Source organism: Lampris incognitus, chromosome 16, assembly GCF_029633865.1.
Source record: "Lampris incognitus isolate fLamInc1 chromosome 16, fLamInc1.hap2, whole genome shotgun sequence".
Taxonomy (NCBI): Eukaryota; Metazoa; Chordata; class Actinopteri; order Lampriformes; family Lampridae; genus Lampris; species Lampris incognitus.
In genome coordinates this window covers 39,776,881-39,797,835 of record NC_079226.1, presented here as the reverse complement: position 1 = coordinate 39,797,835, position 20,955 = coordinate 39,776,881, and the positions used below count along the sequence as shown (strand labels likewise).

The following is a 20,955-nucleotide window of genomic DNA, read 5'->3' as shown; positions in this document are numbered from 1 at the left end:
TTCAGCTTGAAGCCAGGAGCTGTGACCAAATATTATCTCACAGCTGAGTATAGAAGCATGTACCTCAGACAGCTGAGAGACCTGACAGGTCAAGGCAGGTGCAAATGGTCTCATCCAGATCCACAGAGTCCAAGGATCAAGAGAGATGAAGCAGATGTCCAGTCTCTCATGGACCTTATGGAGAATAACTGGCTCAATCCTATGTCCCCTGATGAGATTGATTTGGTTAGCCTCTCCACTGGCAACATGGCTCCACCTGATGTGACCATAGATCTCTTGAGAGCTCTTGAGAAAGGAGAAGAGGCCTACCAAGCATTCCAGCAAACAAGGTTAGATGCAGACCCACCACCTGTGAAATTCCACGACAAGATGACCAAGCAAAGTCTGAAAACATTCTCCAATGTCAGCACAAAACAAGCTCATGGAAAGAAAGCACAGGATGTGGTTCGGAAGGCAGATAGAAACCTTTTCAGTCACATGATCCTGGTGGCTGAAAGCAGGAAGGTGAATCTGAAGGATGTCCTTGCCTACCCATTGGGCCCACTACCAAGGGCACTGGCAAATGCTGATGGGTCCTTACGAAAAACAAACAAGGCTGCACTTGCCAGAGAGCTTGAAAAGAATGTATCTCCTGCAGAAGACATCCCAATCCCATCTACTTCCATCATTGATGGGATGAGCCTGGTCCAAAAAATGAATGGCAACAACAAAACCTTTGCACAGGTGGCAGAGTCAGCCTTGACCCAGGTCCTCCATGAGGGAGCACAGAGTGGGAGGATTGATGTTGTTTTTGATGTCTATCACCAGACTTCGATCAAAGATGCTGAACGACTGAACCGGGGTGGAGACATCACTCTCCAGTACAAGAATCTTGCAGGGGGACACCACGTCCAGCAGTGGAGAAAATTTCTGTGCAGTTCCTCCAACAAGACCAGTCTCATCAAGTTTCTGGTGGAAGAGTGGAAACTCCCACGATACAGAGCTATGCTGCATGGCAAGGTGTTGTACATGACCTGTGAGGAAACCTGCTACAAGTTGACAGAAGATGGGTGTGAGGAAGCAGCAGAACTGCACTCCACACATGAAGAAGCTGACACCCGTCTGCTCCTGCATGCATTGCATGCAGCAAATGCGGGCTCAAAGTCAGTTATCATCACAGCTGAGGACACTGATGTCATGGTGCTTTGTCTTGGCTTCCAGAAGGACATCACCTGTCCCATCTACCAGAAGTGTGGGACTCAGAACCGCACACGGTTTGTCGACATCACCAAGCTGGCAAGTTCACTTGGAGACAGCATCTGTGACAGCCTAATTGGCTTACATGCCTTCACAGGCTGCGACACTGTCAGTGCATTCGCTGGTCGAGGGAAGCTGAATGCCCTGAAGATAGTGAGAAAGCACACTTCCTGCCAAGAGACTTTTAGTCAACTGGGACAGACATGGAATGTGAGTGATGAGCTGTTCCAGAAAATTGAGCAGTTCACCTGTCGGATGTATGTTCCTAATAGCAGCACTGCTGAGGTGAACAAACTGCGTTACCAGCTCTTCTGCACCAAAAGGGGAGAGGTTGAGTCCAGCCAGCTGCCACCATGTAGAGACTGTCTCTTTATGCATGTTCAACGAGCCAACTATCAGGCAGCAATATGGAAGTGCTGTCTGCAGGCTAACCCTGTGGTGCCAAGCCCTACTGAGTATGGATGGACAGACGATGAAGGCAAGCTGGCCATTTACTGGATGCGCTCCCCACCTGCACCAGATGTGGTCTTGGAAATGCTAACATGCAAGTGTGTGCATTCATGCAAAATGCCAAGCTGCATGTGCCTGTCAGATGGACTTCCATGCACAGACATGTGCAGGTTACAGACCTGCAGTAACCAAAAACAGCAGGATGGTCCAGAACTGGACTTTGAACTTGGGGAGTCAGATGATGAGAGAAACGAGCAGTTTGATGAATGACAGTGTGATGATTCTGATGGTATTACTGTGGTAGTAGTCTATTGATGCACAGGATGTTGATTCTGGACTTGGTTACCCAGAGCTTGATAACAATAATGTAACCATATTCACATATACCCATTACCCTACCCATTACCATTACATATACCCACTAATGATATGGGATTACATGTATCATTGACTAAATATATGTAAATGTCAATGTTGTTTAAAATATTAAAATAGTTCATTACCTCACTATGGTATTCCTTTTTATCATGTATTTTGATTGTGTATTTAAACAAATGTATAGAGACCAGTTTGTGACCTAACTGGCTTTGGTCTAGTTCTCATTTAAGGCTCACAATCACCTCACACAATGAAATAGTATGGGTATATTATACATTTCCTGAATCTTTACAGTCCTGTGAGTATTCCAGTTTTTGTGTTTTGTGTCCCTGATATTCCTAGATGCCACAGGGCTAAAAGAAAGTATATAGCTTAGGCGAAAATTGCAGAAAGATGTGTGTTATTGACGGGTTGAAGAGCTCAAGTGACCTCTATATTTGTGAGAAATATCCACAACAGGGCTTGAATGAAAGCTAAGAAGGTCCCCTTTAAAATGATACCAAAGACAATATTATAGAACATTGAAAAATGTCCTGACCATGAGGCTAAACCAGGATATGCACCAGCGTCTAAAATGCAATTTAGTTTAGCGAGTGGTTAACTTCATGAGCTGATAACTGTGATACAGCTGCCACTCAGGAATGGTTATCATACCAAAATATCATCTACAGACATGGATCCTTTCAAAAATTATAAGTAAGTTTTGCCACCTTGAGTGTACCGAAATATCGTCTGGCCCATGGACTATAAGCGGTCCCTCGGGGTTGCTGGAGAGAGCTGACTTAGTTGGTTTGCGAATACACTCATTAGGGGGAGGTGGCGTTCGCAGTTTATAGTATTGCCGGCGCTGAAGACAGAAAGGTAGGGGAACTTTTCCAGATCAGGAGGGGAGGCTAGTTGCCTCCTTTAGTTAGAGAGGGCCGGGAACGCTTAGGAGTGTTTTCGCGGACCTCCGCTCTCCAGCCCGGGTTCCAGTGGTCAGCACGCCGCCGCCCGCTGCCTGTACTGCCGACTGAACGCAATTGTTTCCCCGGCTGTCGGACGGTGCCAATAAAGCTCAGACCCTGGGGGAGGGTCTCGCCAGGCGAGCGAGCTAAGTTTTAACTCTTGCTATTTCCCTATTCCTTTTGTACTAGGTTTTATATATGTATTCACTGATGAGTTTTATTGTGCCGGCTTTTTACAGAGAAGCAGAGGGCTAGTGGGCAGCTCAAGTTACCCGGGTGGTGGGGAGTGGCCTAACCAGGAATATTTTTGTAGGTGGGCCTGAGTGAAAATGGGTGGGCCAACATTTTCCAGCAATAATCCTTCAAACAAGACGCAAATTCGAACACATTACAACAGTAAACACATAACACAGGTTTTTAGTACGTGACCAAGAAACATACTAAAACTTTAATAAAAACCCACTTAAACAAATACCACGCCAGTCATTCTCGCCAGGCTATATACAACCATTTAAACATCATTGAGGAAAACAGCCCGACTCGGTCTAAAAGATCATGATACAACATGTAAGCTATAGGCCTATAGTACACGTTTTACAGCACCATGTGTAGACGCCGAGGGCGAGCGTTGAAGATCGAGATTATTTCATCATAGTCCAAAGAGTCAGTAAGTTCCCTTTCAAAGGACAACGGGGATAGATTGTTGAGGCGTGCAGGTAGCATGGAAGATCTTAGACATGTTTTGATACGGCCTGTAGTAGAGAAGAGTCTTTCAACAGTACATGAAGTCAGGGGAATGGTGATCATTGCCCTTAACAGTCTGTTCATGTTTGGGAAAACGTCAGAGTTGCAGCTGTCCAGCACTTCAAGGAGGGATGGGTAACACTGACCCCTCTCCACTTTACGACACAGTGCCTGAATGAAAACGGTCCATTGCGCGTCCTCAATAGATATCCGGTAATGATCACACAAATGCTGCAACGCTTCTTTCTGGGCAAACGTAACTGATCCTGGTAAACAAGCAGCGGCTGCTCGCATGATGCCATACTGATCTTGCTGAAAGCGACTGTCCAGCTCAGTAATCTGCCTGTCCAGAATGTTAATCCATGGCTGCTTCAGGTCAGCGTTGTTCTTCACGTTTGTAGCTTTGCCCAAACTAGTGGTAACCACCGACTCATTGAATCTCGCGGGCAGCTTTCTCTCCCGAGCGCCGGTGACATCCCAGCTGGAGACGTCATTCTTTTCCATCAGTTCCTCTGTTCGTTTTAACACTTTGTTGAAATCACCTCGTGAATTATCTCTAAACTGTGCAAAACTGTCTTTGAGGCCTTGAATTAGACCTGTGCAGTCAGTGACAGTCAATGAGCCACTCTGTAAACCTTTTGTTGCAAAATCGCTGCTCTCGAATAATTTCCCGAATGTAACCAGCACAAACAAACATTTCTTCGTCTGAATTTGTTGCAAAAGTGATTCGGCTTCAACTTTAGTGTGACCACTAGTTTCGGAAAATTGTGCTAGCGTTTCCAAGATAACGTCAAGTAACACCAAAACCTTGCTCACTGATCCTGACTCCGAGCGCCACCTGGTGTCTGTTGAGCGCTCTAACTCCAGGCATCGTCTGTTAGGATGAAGCTCTTTCTGTATGTCGAGGAGTTTAGCGTGTCTGTGCGCACCTGTCATGAAACTGTAGAGAGAGTTCAGTGTCTCGAAAAAAGTGCTGACGTGTCCCGACACTTTCCATGCGGTGCAAAGAACTAAATTAAGACGGTGGAAATTACAGTGGACGTATACCGCGTCTGGAAAAGTGCGTTTTAAAATAACATGCACACCCCCCCCCCTCTGTTCCCTGACATTACGGAAGCCCCGTCAAAGCTTAAACCCACGCACAGAGAGGGATCAAGTTCCGGTGGTTGCAGCACTTCTAAAATCTTCTCAGATATCGCGTTTGCACTCATATCACCGGTGTCTACAAATCCAATTGCTCTTTCTTTTATTGTCCCTGCATGAATGTACCTAATACACACAGCGACCAGTTCACGCTTTGACATATCCTTATATTCGTCCGCTAATATGGCAGAGTAGGTGGCGGGTGATTCACGCAGCTCTGCTTTTATCTTGCGCAACAGTAATGAGGCAGCAGATTCTGGCAATTCCTTCTGAATTTTTGCACTCATGAGCGTTGCATTTTTAGGCATTTGTTGAAGGCGACTTTGAATTTCTGGGTCGTATTTGGAAATGAATTTAAACAATTCTAAAAAATTTCCCTTGTTTAGTGCTTCTGCTTCCTCGCTTTCTTTGTGTCCACGTAATGACAGTTCTTGTTTTGCACAGAACGTAAGAATGTCCAGAACCACCTTTACGTGATCACGATTTTTTTTCCCCAAATGAGCGGTCCATTGCGTCAGGGTTTAGTTGGTCTAGAACAGTTCCCCGACCTTGCAGGCTTGCTCTGTAACCCTCAAATTTACCAAGTGCAATACAATGGGGGGGGGGGGTTTGCTAGCCTGATGTTTCGAGCATGCCTGGCGGAGGTGCTTCCAATCTACAAACCCGCTTCGAAAAAACGTGTTTTCCATATGAGGCTCGGGGAAATGCCTACACATTTTACAGAAAACAGCGTTCCTTGCTGAGCTGTATTCAAGCCACTTAAATTCTTCGTACCACTTATGGGGAAAAGAACGTAATTTTCCTGAAATGTTGGTTGCGGGGAACACTAATTTAGGCTGCGTGGGTGGCTCATCCACAGCAGACAAATCTGGCGGTGGCATGGTCAAGGGAATCGTCTCACCGTCGTCAGAGGGGGGAGGAGAAGCTGCCTTCTGGACTGGTACCTGACAGAACCTGGGCTGAAATGGGAGAACTGTGCGGGCGTTTGCACGGATGGTGCACGAAGGGATTGCAGCCACTAATCAAGAGGGTCTCGCCAAATGCGCATTGGACACACGGTCATACACAGAGAAGTGCTAGCATCGAGACCGATTAGCCCGGACCTAAACCAGGTTTTGACCGATGTTGTTATGTGGTCAGTGTCATCAAAACAAGACCGCTGAGAGCGCGGCAGTTCTCTGCACTTTGTGGGGAGATGGGAGCTGAACATTCAGCTGTGGTGTTTCACAGCGACGCTAGGTGGCTCTCGCGAGGTGAAGTGTTGTCGGGAGTCTTTGACCTCAGAGAGGAAATTCCGGTGCTTCTGGAGGAGGAGCGTATGCATGAAGTTGCAAGCAAGTTTAGTGACGAACAATTTCTGATGAAATTGGCCTATCTCAGCGATACATTTGGAAAGATGAATTCATTAAATCTTCAGCTTCGAGGCAGAGATAAGCACCTTCCTCACCTGGCGGACAAGATCAGTGCGTTCACTCGAAAGCTTGAGATGTGGGGCAGGTGACTTGATCAAGTACTGATTTCTTTGAGAATCTGAGTGAATTTGTTGAAACCAGTGATTCTGGAGCCACCACAGTGATTTCATGTCTTAAGGAGCACATCTCTTCCCTGAGAGGATTCTTTCAAAAATACTTCCCAAACAACAGTGCTCAGTATGACTGGGTGACCGATCCATTCCATGCAGCAGCGCCTGCTGATTTCAGCTCTGCTGAAGAGGACCAGTTCATCCAGAGGACATCTGACTCCACCCTGAGGCTCAGCCACTGAGTGAATTCTGGCTTGGTGTGGAGACGGATTATCCACTCATAGGACACAGGGCTGTGGGCATTCTGCTTCCCTTCGCCACATCCTATCTCTGTGAGATGGGCTTTTCTGCTGTTGCCTCACTTAAAAAAAAAAGTGCAGATCTAAGTTCAACATTGACCATGACTTGACAGTGTCAGTATCAAGTCTGCAACCCCGTTTTGAAAAGATGAGCAATGCAAAACAAGACTTGAGCTGTCACAAATTGACCTACTCATCGTTTTCCCCAAATATCTGTATTTTTTTTTTATTATTTTTTTTGCACAGATAGAACGTTATTGTTCTGGCAAAGTGGTTTTTAAAATTTATTTCGTTTTTCTCTGTTTTTGAAAAAGCACACAGACTGATGGAGCAATATCGTGACAAATGTCACAAAAAGTGGTTTGATGAAGTTCAAATTGAACGTGTGTTTGTTTTTTGCACAACAGAAATTACTGAAAGAAAAGTGAAAGGAGGGTTCATGATCTTGCTATTTCAGTAAAGTTACACTTGGTCCATTTTGTCACCATTTTGTTGGGGCGGGGGGCATGGAAATTTTTCTCCCTCCAAAGGGGGGGCATGACAGAAAAATGTTTCAGAACCACTGCTTTAACCTGTGAGCTTGAAACAGCTGCCTCTCAGCTGAACCGTCACATTGTGAACACTGCCATCTAGTGTTCAACTTCTGACAGTGTAACAAAATAAACATTTTCCTATTTACGTTCTTTATTTACCCATTATGTGAAGGGCTCCTATAACAGGCACAAAACAGAAAGATGGTAAAGTCAGTTTGTTCCAAGTCGACTAGTCGGGAGGTTGTCTGAGTGAATAGGTGACTAGTTGGTCTCAGGGAAGCTCTATTAATTAGGCTCTACTTTTCCTGGACCCACTCGCTTCAGTGAAGACCTATGATTGTTATTTAGGCCTACACACATCCACAATAAAGAGATGCTGCATGTATACACCTTGTTCTATCAGTCATGTGTTTCATTTGCACCATAACTTCATGTGGACCATAATGTGTCCCTACCAGTAACACGCTGCTTACTAACAACCAGCGATTCCCTCTCAGAAAAGTCATTTGCCAAACTGACGTAGCACTAATCTACATCTATCTGGCTCATCTATTTAATTACTTTAAGAGATTAAGAAAAGCTAGTCAGATCCATCGGGAACATCATTATAAAAGATCCGCAATCTACTGATTTACTTTATCTTATTCACTTTTTTGATTTTATTTATGTTGTTATTTTATTATTATTAATATTATATATTTTTATCAGTCTTATCGAATTTACTAGTCGTTGTTTAGTTTTGTCCTTTTAAACTATGCAATCTGGTTTATTTGTCTAGCTTTTATTCAAGTGTATATATGTTCCTTATTGTCAGGTTGTGTCAGATTGTTGTGTGTTGTTATGGGCTTGTCAGTCATGTGTGAAGCACTTTGAACTGCACTAACCTGTATGAAAGATGGGATTCAAATAAAGTTGGATGGACTGACACAAGATAAAAACCTCACATCTAAACATACAAAAGCTGACACAGTAGTCGACTGTTCTGACCCATACTTACTTAATACATCTTCAGAACAAGACTTATTAAATAGTCTTCCTCTGTTTCTAGCAGGACCCATCAGGAGAGACCAGACCCCCCTGTACCCAGCTGTGTGTCCATGAAGAGTGACCGGTCTATGTTTCTACCTATTCATTTCAAAGATGGACACCCCTCTACTGAACAGAGGTCAGAATTGAACAGCTGATATGAACAGATGGTTTGGTTGTTATCAGACTCTACTGAACAGACAGAGGTAGTAACAAGTCATGACACATGGAATTGGTCTGAACCTTCTGCTGGTTCAGTTTCTTCTCTCACAACATCTCATCTAATAGCCACATCAGTATTTACAGTGGTGTTCACCTTGTGTTTCTACCTGCATCCATCAGAACACAACACCTGCAACCTCGTGTGTGTGTGTGTGTGTGTGTGTGTGTGTGTGTGTGTGTGTGTGTGTGTGTGTGTGTGTGTGTGTGTCTAGAGACCTAACATGTCATGTGTTCTCCACAGAGACCACCAGGAGAGGTCAGAGGTTCTCAGTGGTCAGTCTGTCCAGGAGCATCAAACAGACCTGGACTCCATATTTATGGTGTGTAAATGTACATCAACACCTTTTACTTCACCTACAGATGAAATGAAAAACAGCCATTGTGGTCATGATGGTCTTCATGCTCCACTGTTCACACCAGTGGTTTTTAATCAGTGACAGATGGGCTTGATGTTTTGTTCCATGACTTTAACATGAAAGTTTCATTCTTATACTGACTCATTTCCAGCGGCTTGAGGAGAACCTTGTCACTTTTGTGAAGAAGGAGCTGAAGAGGTTCCAGAAGGTTCTGAGTTCAGATTACCCAGAGTGCTTAGAGAGACAGAGGGTGGAAGAGGAAGAGGAGCAGAGGAGGAGCACCAGGGAGGCACTTCTGAAGATCACGCTGCACTTCCTGAGGAGTATGAAGCAGGAGGAGCTGGCTGCCTCTCTGGAGAGCAGTAAGAGACTCTTTATTCCAAAGCCTCAACACCATGTACAGGGTCAATAGAGGCAAAGTGGGGGGTGGAACTATTTTCAAACCCTGCCGCAAATGTAGATTTATGAAAGGAGGTTCAGACAGTTTCCATTTGGATGGTAAATAAAAGAAATCTAATGGATAATCTGGTTAAACCGTTGATGGTTGATGTGGGTGTAAAATGCTGATGACATTGGTTCACATCAGAGCAATAATACCAGAGAGAACCTCTTTAAGACATCACCACTGTCCCCATAGTCCCAGTAAAGAGCTCCTAACTAATACATGGTTACTACAAGAGCTGGAACAGCAACCATCAAAATATTATTACAGTAGAAATGAAGCAGGTTGTTTGTGGGAATGCACTTGGATAAATCTACCCTTTATATAAATTATATACATGTCTTCATTGTTTGTCTTAAATCAGACCTGCTTGTCCATCCACCACTGATAAGGTGAAGTAATACTATGGAGCTTGGTAAAGTTTCTGTTTCTCACACTTACAGTAACATCCATTCACTGATTCCCTGCTTTATTTGTTTATTCAGAAATCCTTGTTCCCATGTGCCGGAGTAACCTCAAAGCAGCTCTGAAGGAGAAGTTTCAGTGTTTGTTTGAGGGCATCGCTAAACCAGGAGAGTCAACACTTCTGAATCAGATCTACACAGAGCTCTACATCACAGAGGGAGGCAGTGGAGAGGTCAATAATGAACATGAGGTCAGGCAGATTGAAACAGCATCCAGGAAACCAGCGAGACCAGAAATACTGATCACATGTGAGGACATCTTTAAACCCTTACCTGGACAAGATAAACCAATCAGAACATTGATGACAAGGGGAGTGGCTGGCATAGGTAAAACAGTCTTAACACAGAAGTTCACTCTGGACTGGGCTGAAGACAAAACCAACCACAATATACACTTCACATTTCCGTTCACGTTCAGAGAGCTGAATGTGCTGAAAGATAAAAAGTTCAGCTTGGTGGGACTTCTTCATCACTTCTTTATTGAAACCAAGCAAGCAGGAATCTGCAGCTTTGACAAGTTCCAAGTTGTGTTCATCTTTGATGGTCTGGATGAGTGTCGACTTCCTCTGGACTTCCAGAACAATGAGATCTGGACTGATGTCACAAAGTCCACCTCAGTGGACATGCTGCTGACAAACCTCATCAAGGGGAAACTGCTTCCATCTGCTCGCCTCTGGATAACCACACGGCCTGCAGCAGCCAATCAGATCCCTCCTGAGTGGGTTGACATGGTGACAGAGGTGAGAGGGTTCACTGATCCACAGAAGGAGGAGTACTTCAGGAAGAGATTCAGAGATGAGGAGCAAGCCAGAAGAATCATCTCACACGTCAAGACATCACGAAGCCTCCACATCATGTGTCACATCCCAGTCTTCTGTTGGATCACTGCTACAGTTCTGGATCACGTGTTGGGAACAGATGAGAGAGGAGAGATGCCCAAGACCCTGACTGAGATGTACATCCACTTCCTGGTGGTTCAGTCCATCCAGGGGAATGTGAAGTATCATGGGAGATCTGAGACAGAGCCACACTGGAATACAGAGAGCAGGGAGATGATTGAGTGTCTGGGGAAACTGGCCTTTGAACAGCTGGAGAAAGGCAACCTGATCTTCTATGAAGCAGACCTGACAGAGTGTGGCATTGATATCAAAGCAGCCTCAGTGTACTCAGGAGTGTTCACACAGTTCTTTAAAGAGGAGTGTGGGCTCTACCAGGACAAGGTCTTCTGCTTTGTCCATCTGAGCATTCAGGAGTTTCTGGCTGCTCTTTATGTCTTTCTCTCATTCATCAAAACTGGAGTCAATCTGCTGTCACAAACACAGTCAACCTCCTGCAGGTCTAAACCACTTGGAGATAAACGTAAAAAACCAGACCTTTACCAGACAGCAGTGGACAAGGCCTTAGAGAGTCCAAACGGACATCTGGACTTGTTCCTGCGCTTCCTCCTGGGCCTCTCACTGGAATCCAATCAGAATCTCCTACGAGGCCTGCTGGGAAAGACAGGAAGTATGTCAAAGGCCAATCAGAAAACAGTCCTGTACATCCAGGAGAAGATCAGGGAGGATCTCTCTCCAGAGAGAAGCATCAATCTGTTCCACTGTCTGAATGAACTGAATGACCATTCTCTAGTGGAGGAGATCCAACGGTACCTGACATCAGGAAGACTCCCCAAACGCCGACTCTCTCCTGCTCAGTGGTCAGCTCTGGTCTTCATCTTATTGTCTTCAGAAAAGGAGCTGGAGGTGTTTGACCTGAAGAAATACTCTGCTTCAGAGGAGGGTCTTCTGAGGCTGCTGCCAGTGGTCAAAGCCTCCAGTACAGCTCTGTAAGTGTATAGATTATATTTTTCCATTGGTGAGAAAATATTGTTTCATTACACTGATGATTGAAACTGTTAGTGGGGTTACAGGTTCTAAAATCAAAAGTATTAAAGACATTAAAATGATAGAATAATTACAACTATCAAAACAGTCGTAATAGTTTTAAGTAGCAGTAATCATACAAGAATCAGGTAGTAATGGAATTAGCAGCAGTAGTAAAAGCAGTAATAGTAGTAGTAGCAGAAGTACTACTCTAGTAGTAGCAATAGTATTAGTAGTCACAGTAGCAGTAGCAGTACAAAATGTATTATAACAAGCAACCATCGCAGTTATAATAGGACTAGTAGTAAAATTAGCAGCAGTAATAGTACTCTCATAGTAGTATTTTGATATTTCTGTGTTTAAATGAGTACTATAATAAAGTGCTATTATCCAAACTGTTTCGTGATGAAAACGAGTAGTAAAATTAATATTAGTGGCATTAGAGTATGATAGAGTGATGTTTGTGTGTGTGTGTGTGTGTGTGTGTGTGTGTGTGTGTGTGTGTGTGTGTGTCCATTCAGGTTGAGTTCCTGTAATCTGTCAGAGAGAAGCTGTGAAGTTGTGTCCTCAGTCCTCAGCTCCTCCTCCTCTAGTGTGAGAGAGCTGGACCTGAGTAACAATGATCTGCAGGATTCAGGAGTCAAGCTGCTCTCTGCTGGACTGGGGAGTCCACAATGTAGACTGGAAACTCTCAGGTCAGTCTTCCTAAACCTCTTCAACACAGGACCACTTCAGTCCTCATTTACATCCACTTTAATGGCAGTCAGTTCATCCTAACCTGGGTGGTGTTTTCTCTGATTGGAGGAATTACAAACCAGTTGTAGTAACAAGCTCTGCTTTTACTTCCTACTTCCTGTCAACCGCTTCCCATGAGCACATCCACCAGCAAAGAGGTCCTGTCAATGCATCACACATCAATATAGTTTTGTTTTCAGAGAAAAAAGTGCTCCATATTCAGCACCCTTCTCCCAATATACCCAGCATCTCTCCTCCACACATGTCCAAACCATCTCAATCTTGCCTCTCTTGCTTTGTCTCCAAACCGTCCAACTTGAGCTATCCCTCTAATATTCTCATTCCTTATCCTGTCCTTCTTCGTCACTCCCAGTGAAAATCTTATGATCTTCAACTCTGCCTCCTCCAGCTCCACCTCCTCCTGTCTTTTCATCAGTGCCACTGTGTCCAAACCATATAACATAGCTGGTCTCACTACCATCTTGTAAACCTTCCCTTTAACTCTTGCTGGTACCCTTCTGTCACACATCACTTCTGACACTCTTCTCCACCCACTCCACCCTGCCTGCACTCTCTTCTCCACCTCTCTTCTGCACTCCCTGTTACTTGGACAGTTGACCCCAAGTATTTAAACTCATACGCCTTCGACTCCTCTACTCCTTGCATCCTCACCATTCCACTGTCCTCCCTCTCATTCACTCATAGGTATTCCGTCTTGTTCCTACTGACTTTCACTGTTCCTCTCTCCAGTGCATACCTCCACCTCTCCAGGCTCTCCTCCACCTGCACCCTACTCTCGCTACAGATCACAATGTCATCAGCAAACATCATAGTCCACAGAGACTCCTGCCTGATCTCGTCCGTCAACCTGTCCATCACCATTGCAAACAAGAAAGGGCTCAGAGCTGATCCTTGATGTAAACCCACCTCCACCTTGAACCCATCTGTCATTCCAACCGCACACCTCACCACTGTCACACCTCCCTCATACATATCCTGCACCACTCCTCCATACTTCTCTGCAACTCCCGACCTCCTCATACAATACCACACCTCCTCTCTCAGCACCCTGTCGTATGCTTTCTCTAAATCCACAAAGACACAATGTACCTCCTTCTGGCCTTCTCTATACTTCTCCATCAACATTCTCAAAGCAAACATCACATCTGTGGTGCTCTTTCCTGACATGAAACCATACTGCTGCTTGCTGATCATCACCTCTCCTCTTAACCTAGCTTCTATTACTCTTTCCCATGTCTTCATGCTGTGGCTGATCAACTTTATACCTCTGTAGTTGCTACAGTTCTGCACATCACCCTTGTTCTTGAAAATCGGTACCAGTATGCTTCTTCTCCACTCCTCAGGCATCCTCTCACTTTCCAAGATTGTGTTAAACAATCTAGTTAAAAACCCCACTGCCGGGGATCCGCGGTGGTGTAGCGGTCTAAGCATCGGCTTTGTGTCGATACAGTTGCCCACTGGGGACTGGGGTTCGCGCCCCGGTCTCGTCAGATCCGACTGGCCGGACTCGATGAAGCAGCAATCATTGGCAACGCTGTCTTCGGGAGGAGGGTGGAGTCGGCTTGTGTTCGTCACATGAATTCGTCTCTGTGTGTGTTGGAAAAAGCAGTGGTTCGGCCTGGAGTCGCCTTGTCACGACTTACACACCAACCGCTACAAGGAAGTAATGTGTGTGTGTGTGTGTGTGTGTGTGTGTGTGTGTGTGTGTGTGTGTGTGTGTGTGTGTGTGTGTGTGTGTGTGTGTGTGTGTGTGTGTGTGTGTGTGTGTGTGTTCAGGTTGTCGGGCTGTCAGGTCTCAGAGGAAGGTGTTTCTTCTCTGCTCTCAGCTCTGAGCTCCAACCCGTCCCATCTGAGAGAGCTGGACCTGAGCTACAACCCGTCCCATCTGAGAGAGCTGGACCTGAGCTCCAACCCGTCCCATCTGAGAGAGCTGGACCTGAGCTACCACCAGCCAGGAGACTCAAGACGGAAGCTGCTCTCTGCTAGACTGAAGGATCTACACTGGAGACTGGACTCTCTCAGGTATGGACCGGCTGGATGACACTCACTCATCATGTCTTCTACAAGGATGTCTCCTCCTACTCTGATGCTGGATCAGACTGGTTCTTCTGTAACAGAGGACAGGACTGATACTGGGTGGAGGTGTATTAGATGGAGGATGTGCTGGTGTGACTGTGTCTCTCCTCCACCCCCAGGCTGGACCATGCTGGAGTGTGCAGGTTGGAGCCGGGTCTGAGGAAGTGTAAGTGTGTGTTTAGTTTCTTCATGAGAACAAAGCAGATCACATTCAAATGTTTAGATGGAGCAAACAATATTGAAGTGAGATAAAATGTTTAGAAAGATTAACAGACTACTGCAAAGACTTCCTGTGACTGTTCCCTGTGTAATATTCATTTAATTACTGAAAAAGAAGACGTAAAGGGACAAAATACTGTAAAGTCCCCGTGTTAAATGGGCCCACCTTGTGTTGCAGAGGATTTGACAAGAGTGTTTTTTCAGGGACAGGACGCATTTTTTAGTTTTTTCCCCTGAGAATGACGAGAGACTTTTGAGTTGATTCTGATTCACCAGAGCCTTGCTGTTAAAGTCTATTAAGACTCTATTAAGACGCTACTAAGACTAATATTAAGACTCTATTAAGACTAGTATTAAGACTATGTTAAGGTTAATATGAAGACTCTATTAATACAGTCCATTAGCTCAGAGGTGGAGTGAACAAGGAGCAGTTATTTTATTCTAATTCATGATAAATAAGGTCACGTGACCGTGCTTCCAGTTTATGAATGATTGGTATTCATCAGAATACACACAAGAGTAGGATGGAAACTTCATACATCAGAACATTTGATAAAAACATCCATCCATCCATCCATCCATCCATCCATCCATCCATTATCCAAACCGCTTATCCTGCTGTCAGGGTGGTGGGACTCTGGAGCCTATCCCAGCAGTCATTGAGCGGCAGGTGGGGAGACACCCTGGACAGGCCGCCAGGCCATCCAAGGGGTGTTGATGCTGTTTTTTTAATTACTTTTGCAAATATTGAGGTTAAAGTAAGTCCTGAATTGTCCTTTTAGAACCTCAACTACACTTGAGACAATCTGGTCTCTGAAGACAACAAGAGAAGATGTTCTGCACCACATCCAGTCACAACCAGTACATTGTACTGACTGTACACAATGTTTTTATGAGCAGTCTTGCTATTTGACAGAGAAGATATTTTAATCTACACTCTCACCAAACACATGATTTATTATAATTCACATGACTTATTATGATTCACATGATTTATTATAATTCACATTAATTATTATAATTCATATTATTTATTATGATTCACATTATTTATTATAATTCACATTTTTATAATGATTCACATTATTTATTATAATTCACATTATTTATTATGATTCACATTATTTCTTGTCATTCACGTTATTTATGATTGATATTATTTATCATTCACATTATTTATTATGATTCACATTATTATAATTCACATTATTTATTGTGATTCACATTATTTATTATCATTCAAGTTATTTATGATTCACATTATTATCATTCACATTATTTATTATGATTCATATTATTTATTATATTCACATTATTTATTATGATTCATATGATTTATTATAACTCACATTATTATGATTCACATTATCTATTATAATTCACATTATTTATTATGATTCACATTATTATAATTCACTTTATTTTTGATTCATATTATCAGTGATCATTCACATTATTTGTTATGATTCACATTATTTATCATAATTCATATTATTTATTATGATTGACATTATTTATTATAATTCATATTATTTATTATTATTGACATTATTATAATTCACATTATTTATTATGATTCACATTATTATGATTCACATTATTTATCATAATTCATATTATTTATTATGATTGACATTATTTATTATAATTCACATTATTTATTATGATTCACATTATTTATAATTCACATTATTTATTATGATTCACATTATTTACTATGATTCGTGTACACACAGAAACACTCACCAGGAATACAATAACAAAGAGTATTTTGATTATTTGTGTAAACAGTTAAAATAATGTATTAATGTCAAATGTTCAGTTAAAATAGACATGTTCAGTTGTCTTATAGAGCTCTTATCACGTGACGTAGAAGCTGCGTTGTAAACAAGATGCACGTGCAGAACATGTGGCAAAACAAATACAGTACATGAGGACACCTACACATTCATGAACATATTTATAGATGAGCTCCGACCTGTGACTAAATCAACACAAACCAAACAGAAGAGGTACATTAGATCAACACCCGCTGCTGTATTGTGTCTTGTTGTCTCCATCAGATGCCTGTGAACTCACACTGGACCCAAACACAGCACACAGATGCCTCCTTCTGTCTGAGGACAACAGAAAGGTGACATGGGTGCTGGCGGAGCAGTCGTATCTTGATCATCCAGACAGATTTGACTCCTGGACACAGGTTCTATGTAGAGGGAGTCTGACTGACCGCTGTTACACGGAGGTACAGTGGGAAGGACTTGTTCATATAGGAGTGACTTACAGAGGAATCACAAGGAGAGGAAGAGGTAAAGACTTTCCTCTTGGATATAATGAAAAGTCCTGGGCTCTGTACTGTGATAGTGGTAGATACGCTGCCTATCATAATTATAGAGAAACAAAGATAAGTATCTCCCCCTCCTCTGACAGAGTAGGAGTGTATCTTAACCGGTCTGCTGGAACTCTGTCCTTCTACAGTGTCTCCTCTGACACACTGACACACCTCCACACCTTCACCTCCACATTCACTAAACCTCTCCAGGTTGGGTTTTGGGTGGTGTCACATGGCTCCTCAGTGCGTGTGTGTGTGTGTTAGATAGAGGAGGTAGAGACGCCTCCTGTGTCCTGGAGGAACACTCACACTCCTGCCCAAACACACCTGCTGACATGATACTCTGTACACACACACACACACACACACACACACACACACACACACACACACACACACACACACACACACACACACACACACACACAGGTGTAGTTGGATCAGATCTGTTTGTGTTATGTGGAATATTAAATCAATGAGTTTTTTTAAGCAGGTAGAACCAAGTTATTAAAGTTATACAAGTCACTTTTAATCCTGCAGCTTTTACATTATTCTTACAATAGAATACGTAAAGTAGAATAGAATAGAATCATGTTGTTTTTCTAAAGGCGCTTCATCATAATAAATAGCTGGTAATACTTTTCATTTGGCATGTTATTACTCTCATCACTGCAATATAAACATCTACTTTAATTTCTACTGTTGAGGATGAGAAGGTTTATAGATGAGGACATGTGGTAGCTGGAAGTGTGCACCTCTTCCAGAACACTTTGGAAGGAACTAAATGCTTTTATTATGTCTAAAGTCTGTAATACTTTTACCTTTAATGGGAACATGTATTGTTTGGTTTCCATGACACGAATATTGAAAGTAAAAATAAGTTTTATTCAATAAATCTTTTTTTTTTATTTTGTGCAAAATGTCACATCCATAAAAGCAAATGTTTAAATAATAAGCCATTCTTTCCTGCTGTAAGTATGGAAATTGAGAACTATATATGTAACCCTGTGGTTAAATTATAGGCCTTAGATATATTACTGCACTACTAGATAAGATTTTGGCCTGTTTGTTATTTTGTTTACCTTTTGAATATGAATATATTATATTGTTGATATTGTTCTGCAAAACAGTTGTTTACCAATGTGAAATGCATTTACTTTTATTATTGAAAACTTACCATTGTTGTGATTGGTTGGCTGTGGAGAGAATAACTTACCTTGAATGTGATTGGTTGGCTGTGGAGAGAATAACTTACCTTGAATGTGATTGGTTGGCTGTGGAGAGAATAACTTACCTTGAATGTGATTGGTTGAGAGAGCAGCGGGGAACGTCAGCACGAGCAGACTGAACGGGGAGAGAAAGGAGGTCTCTCGTCCCTTGTGTGAGCCAAACGGAGCAGTGTGATGTCGAGTTGTTTTATGCTATTTTGCGGGGAGAGAAATGTCATTGAAGTTTAGTGAACAGTGACGTGTGCGGGTGTCTGACCGAGACCCATCCCGGGAACTGTTTGTGTGGACTGGGGAGACAAACGGACTACTCGTCAGTCCCATATGTGGACCCAGCGACGTTACGGAGCGAGCTAGCCAGTCGGTGTTCGTTGCTAGCACAACAAGACGGGCGAATGGACGGGATGCGGTGAGGGGCTCTCCCCACAGTGAGTCGGGCCGTCTTCTAGTTTAGCGAAGTACCGTTATCAGTTACAGTGTAGTGGTGGGTTCATGCGACCATCGAGGAACGCAGGAGGAGTCGTCTGTTGCCGTGTTGTGCTGCCGAGGCGAGCGCACGGTTCTACCGTGAGATGGTGCTAACGGCTAACTAGCCAGTTAGCTAGGATGGCTGCCGGCCTGACGTTCGCTGCTGCGCTGCGGCGGGAAGCGCGAGACGAAGAGGAGCATTCTTTGTGAGTACAAGTTGGATGTGCGGGCTCCCAAGGGGAGCGAAGAGGGCTGGTTAGGGTCCCAACGTACCCGATAAAGAAACAGGCCTGCAACTGGCGGTTGACTTTCTTTTATTTTTATTGCCGGCTTATTTATAGGGTTGTTGAGCTGTATGCTAATGTGTTGGTCTGATTCATTTGTGTGTATATGAATGCAGACGCTTGTTAGCCATTGAGGCTTATTAGTTTAATTCATTCTAATAATTATTACTCATAGTACATTTGTATATATAATTCTATGTACCTGTGTGAGTGTGGATTATTCATGTGTGTTTATTCCTGTGGTGTCTAGACTATGGAAGTAACCTAGTGACACCCAGAGATGTGTAGACCATAGTATATAACCTTAAAGGGCTAATACACCATATTTTAGAACCTTAAAGGGCTAGTCCGCCGTTTTAATATAAGTTACTCGGTGACACATTGAGGTGTCTAGACCAGTTTTTCTCAACCGGGGGTCCGCGGACCCCTAGTGGTCCGTGGTGTAATTGCAAGGGGTCCGTGAAAATAAAATATCTTTAAAAAAAGATCCTATGACATTTATGGAAATAGGATTATTTTACTCACATGTGACTGAGACCTTTATCTACCTAAACTATAAAGGGTAACATGACTTTTTTTCTCTTATTACATCTGTTTCACAAGTGTAATTTATTGTATTTTAATAAGAGATCTCGCTCCCGTTTGCATTGTTAAAAGTTACTGCATAAAAATTCTGTTGTTACATATATCTGAAAGTTACTGAATACATATTCTGTTTTGCTACATATATCTGAAAGTTACTGAATACATATTCTGTTTTGTTACATATATCTGAAAGTTACTGAATACATATTCTGTTTTGTTACATATATCTGAAAGTTACTGAATACATATTCTGTTCTGTTAACTATATCTAAGTTACAACTGAAAGCTCTTATTTTTGCCCCAAAGAGTGAATACATGCTATAATGCAATTTAAAATGCAGTTTCTACTGTTTCTGTTTGAGAAATAGAAAACCTACACCAGTGTTTACTTATCACAGACTAGGACAGCCTAGTGTGTCTGGTAGATAAGCAAATCAGACAAGTCAGTATAAATAAATAAATAAAAAAAATAAAATATATATATATAACTTTTGACATGTTACAATTGTTATAGCTATTGTGATTTTAGTTGTCCTGTGATCACCAGACATAGAGTTACTGTAGCATTAGTGTTTTAGAACACACCAGTTACCACCAGGGATATTACTGTTACAAAGTTATTTGCTTTTAGTCGGATACTATAGCTCCCCGGCCTCAAGACGGAAGAAGCAGTGGATTCAAGTGCACATTATTTTCTGCAAACATATACCATTAATAGGAGATGTGTGTTATATGTTATGACTGATTACAGTACAGTATCCAGATTGACTCCTGCTTAGTAATAACCTATCTTTTCAATTAAAAGTTATGCAATGTGGACTGGTAGATTTGTTATGTCGAGACGCCATTATCTTTTTGAGGGGAGAGTGTGGGGTACTTCGGATTTAGTAGCCCCCCATTTATTTTTTATTTTATATACTTCTATTTTATATACTTACCTTCTATTCTATATACTTACCTTCTATTTCATACACTTACCTTCATTGACCACTCACTACTAGTAAAGAGGAGAATTGTCTGCTGTGTTGTTGTGATAGCCGGTTCTCGCCACAGGAGGGCACTGCAGGTTAATTGCTTCTAGCCTGTGTGACGTAGTGCTGGCTCTCGCAGTGCACTCTGGGGCATTCGGGTAGAATCGTCAGATGAGTGTTGCCTTTCGTATAGTGAGTCATGCTCTGAAAACGTGTCCTCTGTAATGTCTATTTGACAGATGGAGTAAAACAACAAAAACATCAGCCCTTGTAAGTGTCATTCTTATCAAGTGTGCTACAAATATTGATGGAGTAAAACAACAAAAACACCAGCCCTTGTAAGTGTCATTCTTATCAAGTGTGCTGCAAATATTGATGGAGTAAAACAACAAAAACACCAGCCCTTGCAAGTGTCAT

At 42.8% G+C, this 20,955-nt stretch overlaps 1 protein-coding gene across 2 annotated transcripts in view; it reads left to right on the top strand.

The window, feature by feature from the left end:
• The window catches only part of LOC130125940 (NLR family CARD domain-containing protein 3-like), a 34,387-nt gene extending 13,585 nt beyond the window's left edge, over positions 1–20,802 (top strand). Inside the window, exons 2-9 of one of the 2 annotated variants that reach the window (XM_056295303.1) lie at positions 8,304–8,417; positions 8,742–8,820; positions 9,008–9,218; positions 9,784–11,587; positions 12,146–12,319; positions 14,157–14,402; positions 14,576–14,622; positions 16,739–20,802. In XM_056295303.1, the coding sequence (XP_056151278.1) occupies positions 8,304–8,417; positions 8,742–8,820; positions 9,008–9,218; positions 9,784–11,587; positions 12,146–12,319; positions 14,157–14,402; positions 14,576–14,622; positions 16,739–17,268 (3,205 nt within the window). In that variant the 3' untranslated portion in view covers positions 17,269–20,802. Of the gene's footprint in view, positions 1–8,300; positions 8,418–8,741; positions 8,821–9,007; positions 9,219–9,783; positions 11,588–12,145; positions 12,320–14,156; positions 14,403–14,575; positions 14,623–16,738 lie in introns of both variants that reach the window. The other variant, XM_056295302.1, reaches the window with a different exon arrangement.
• Positions 20,803–20,955: the final 153 nt, after the last annotated feature.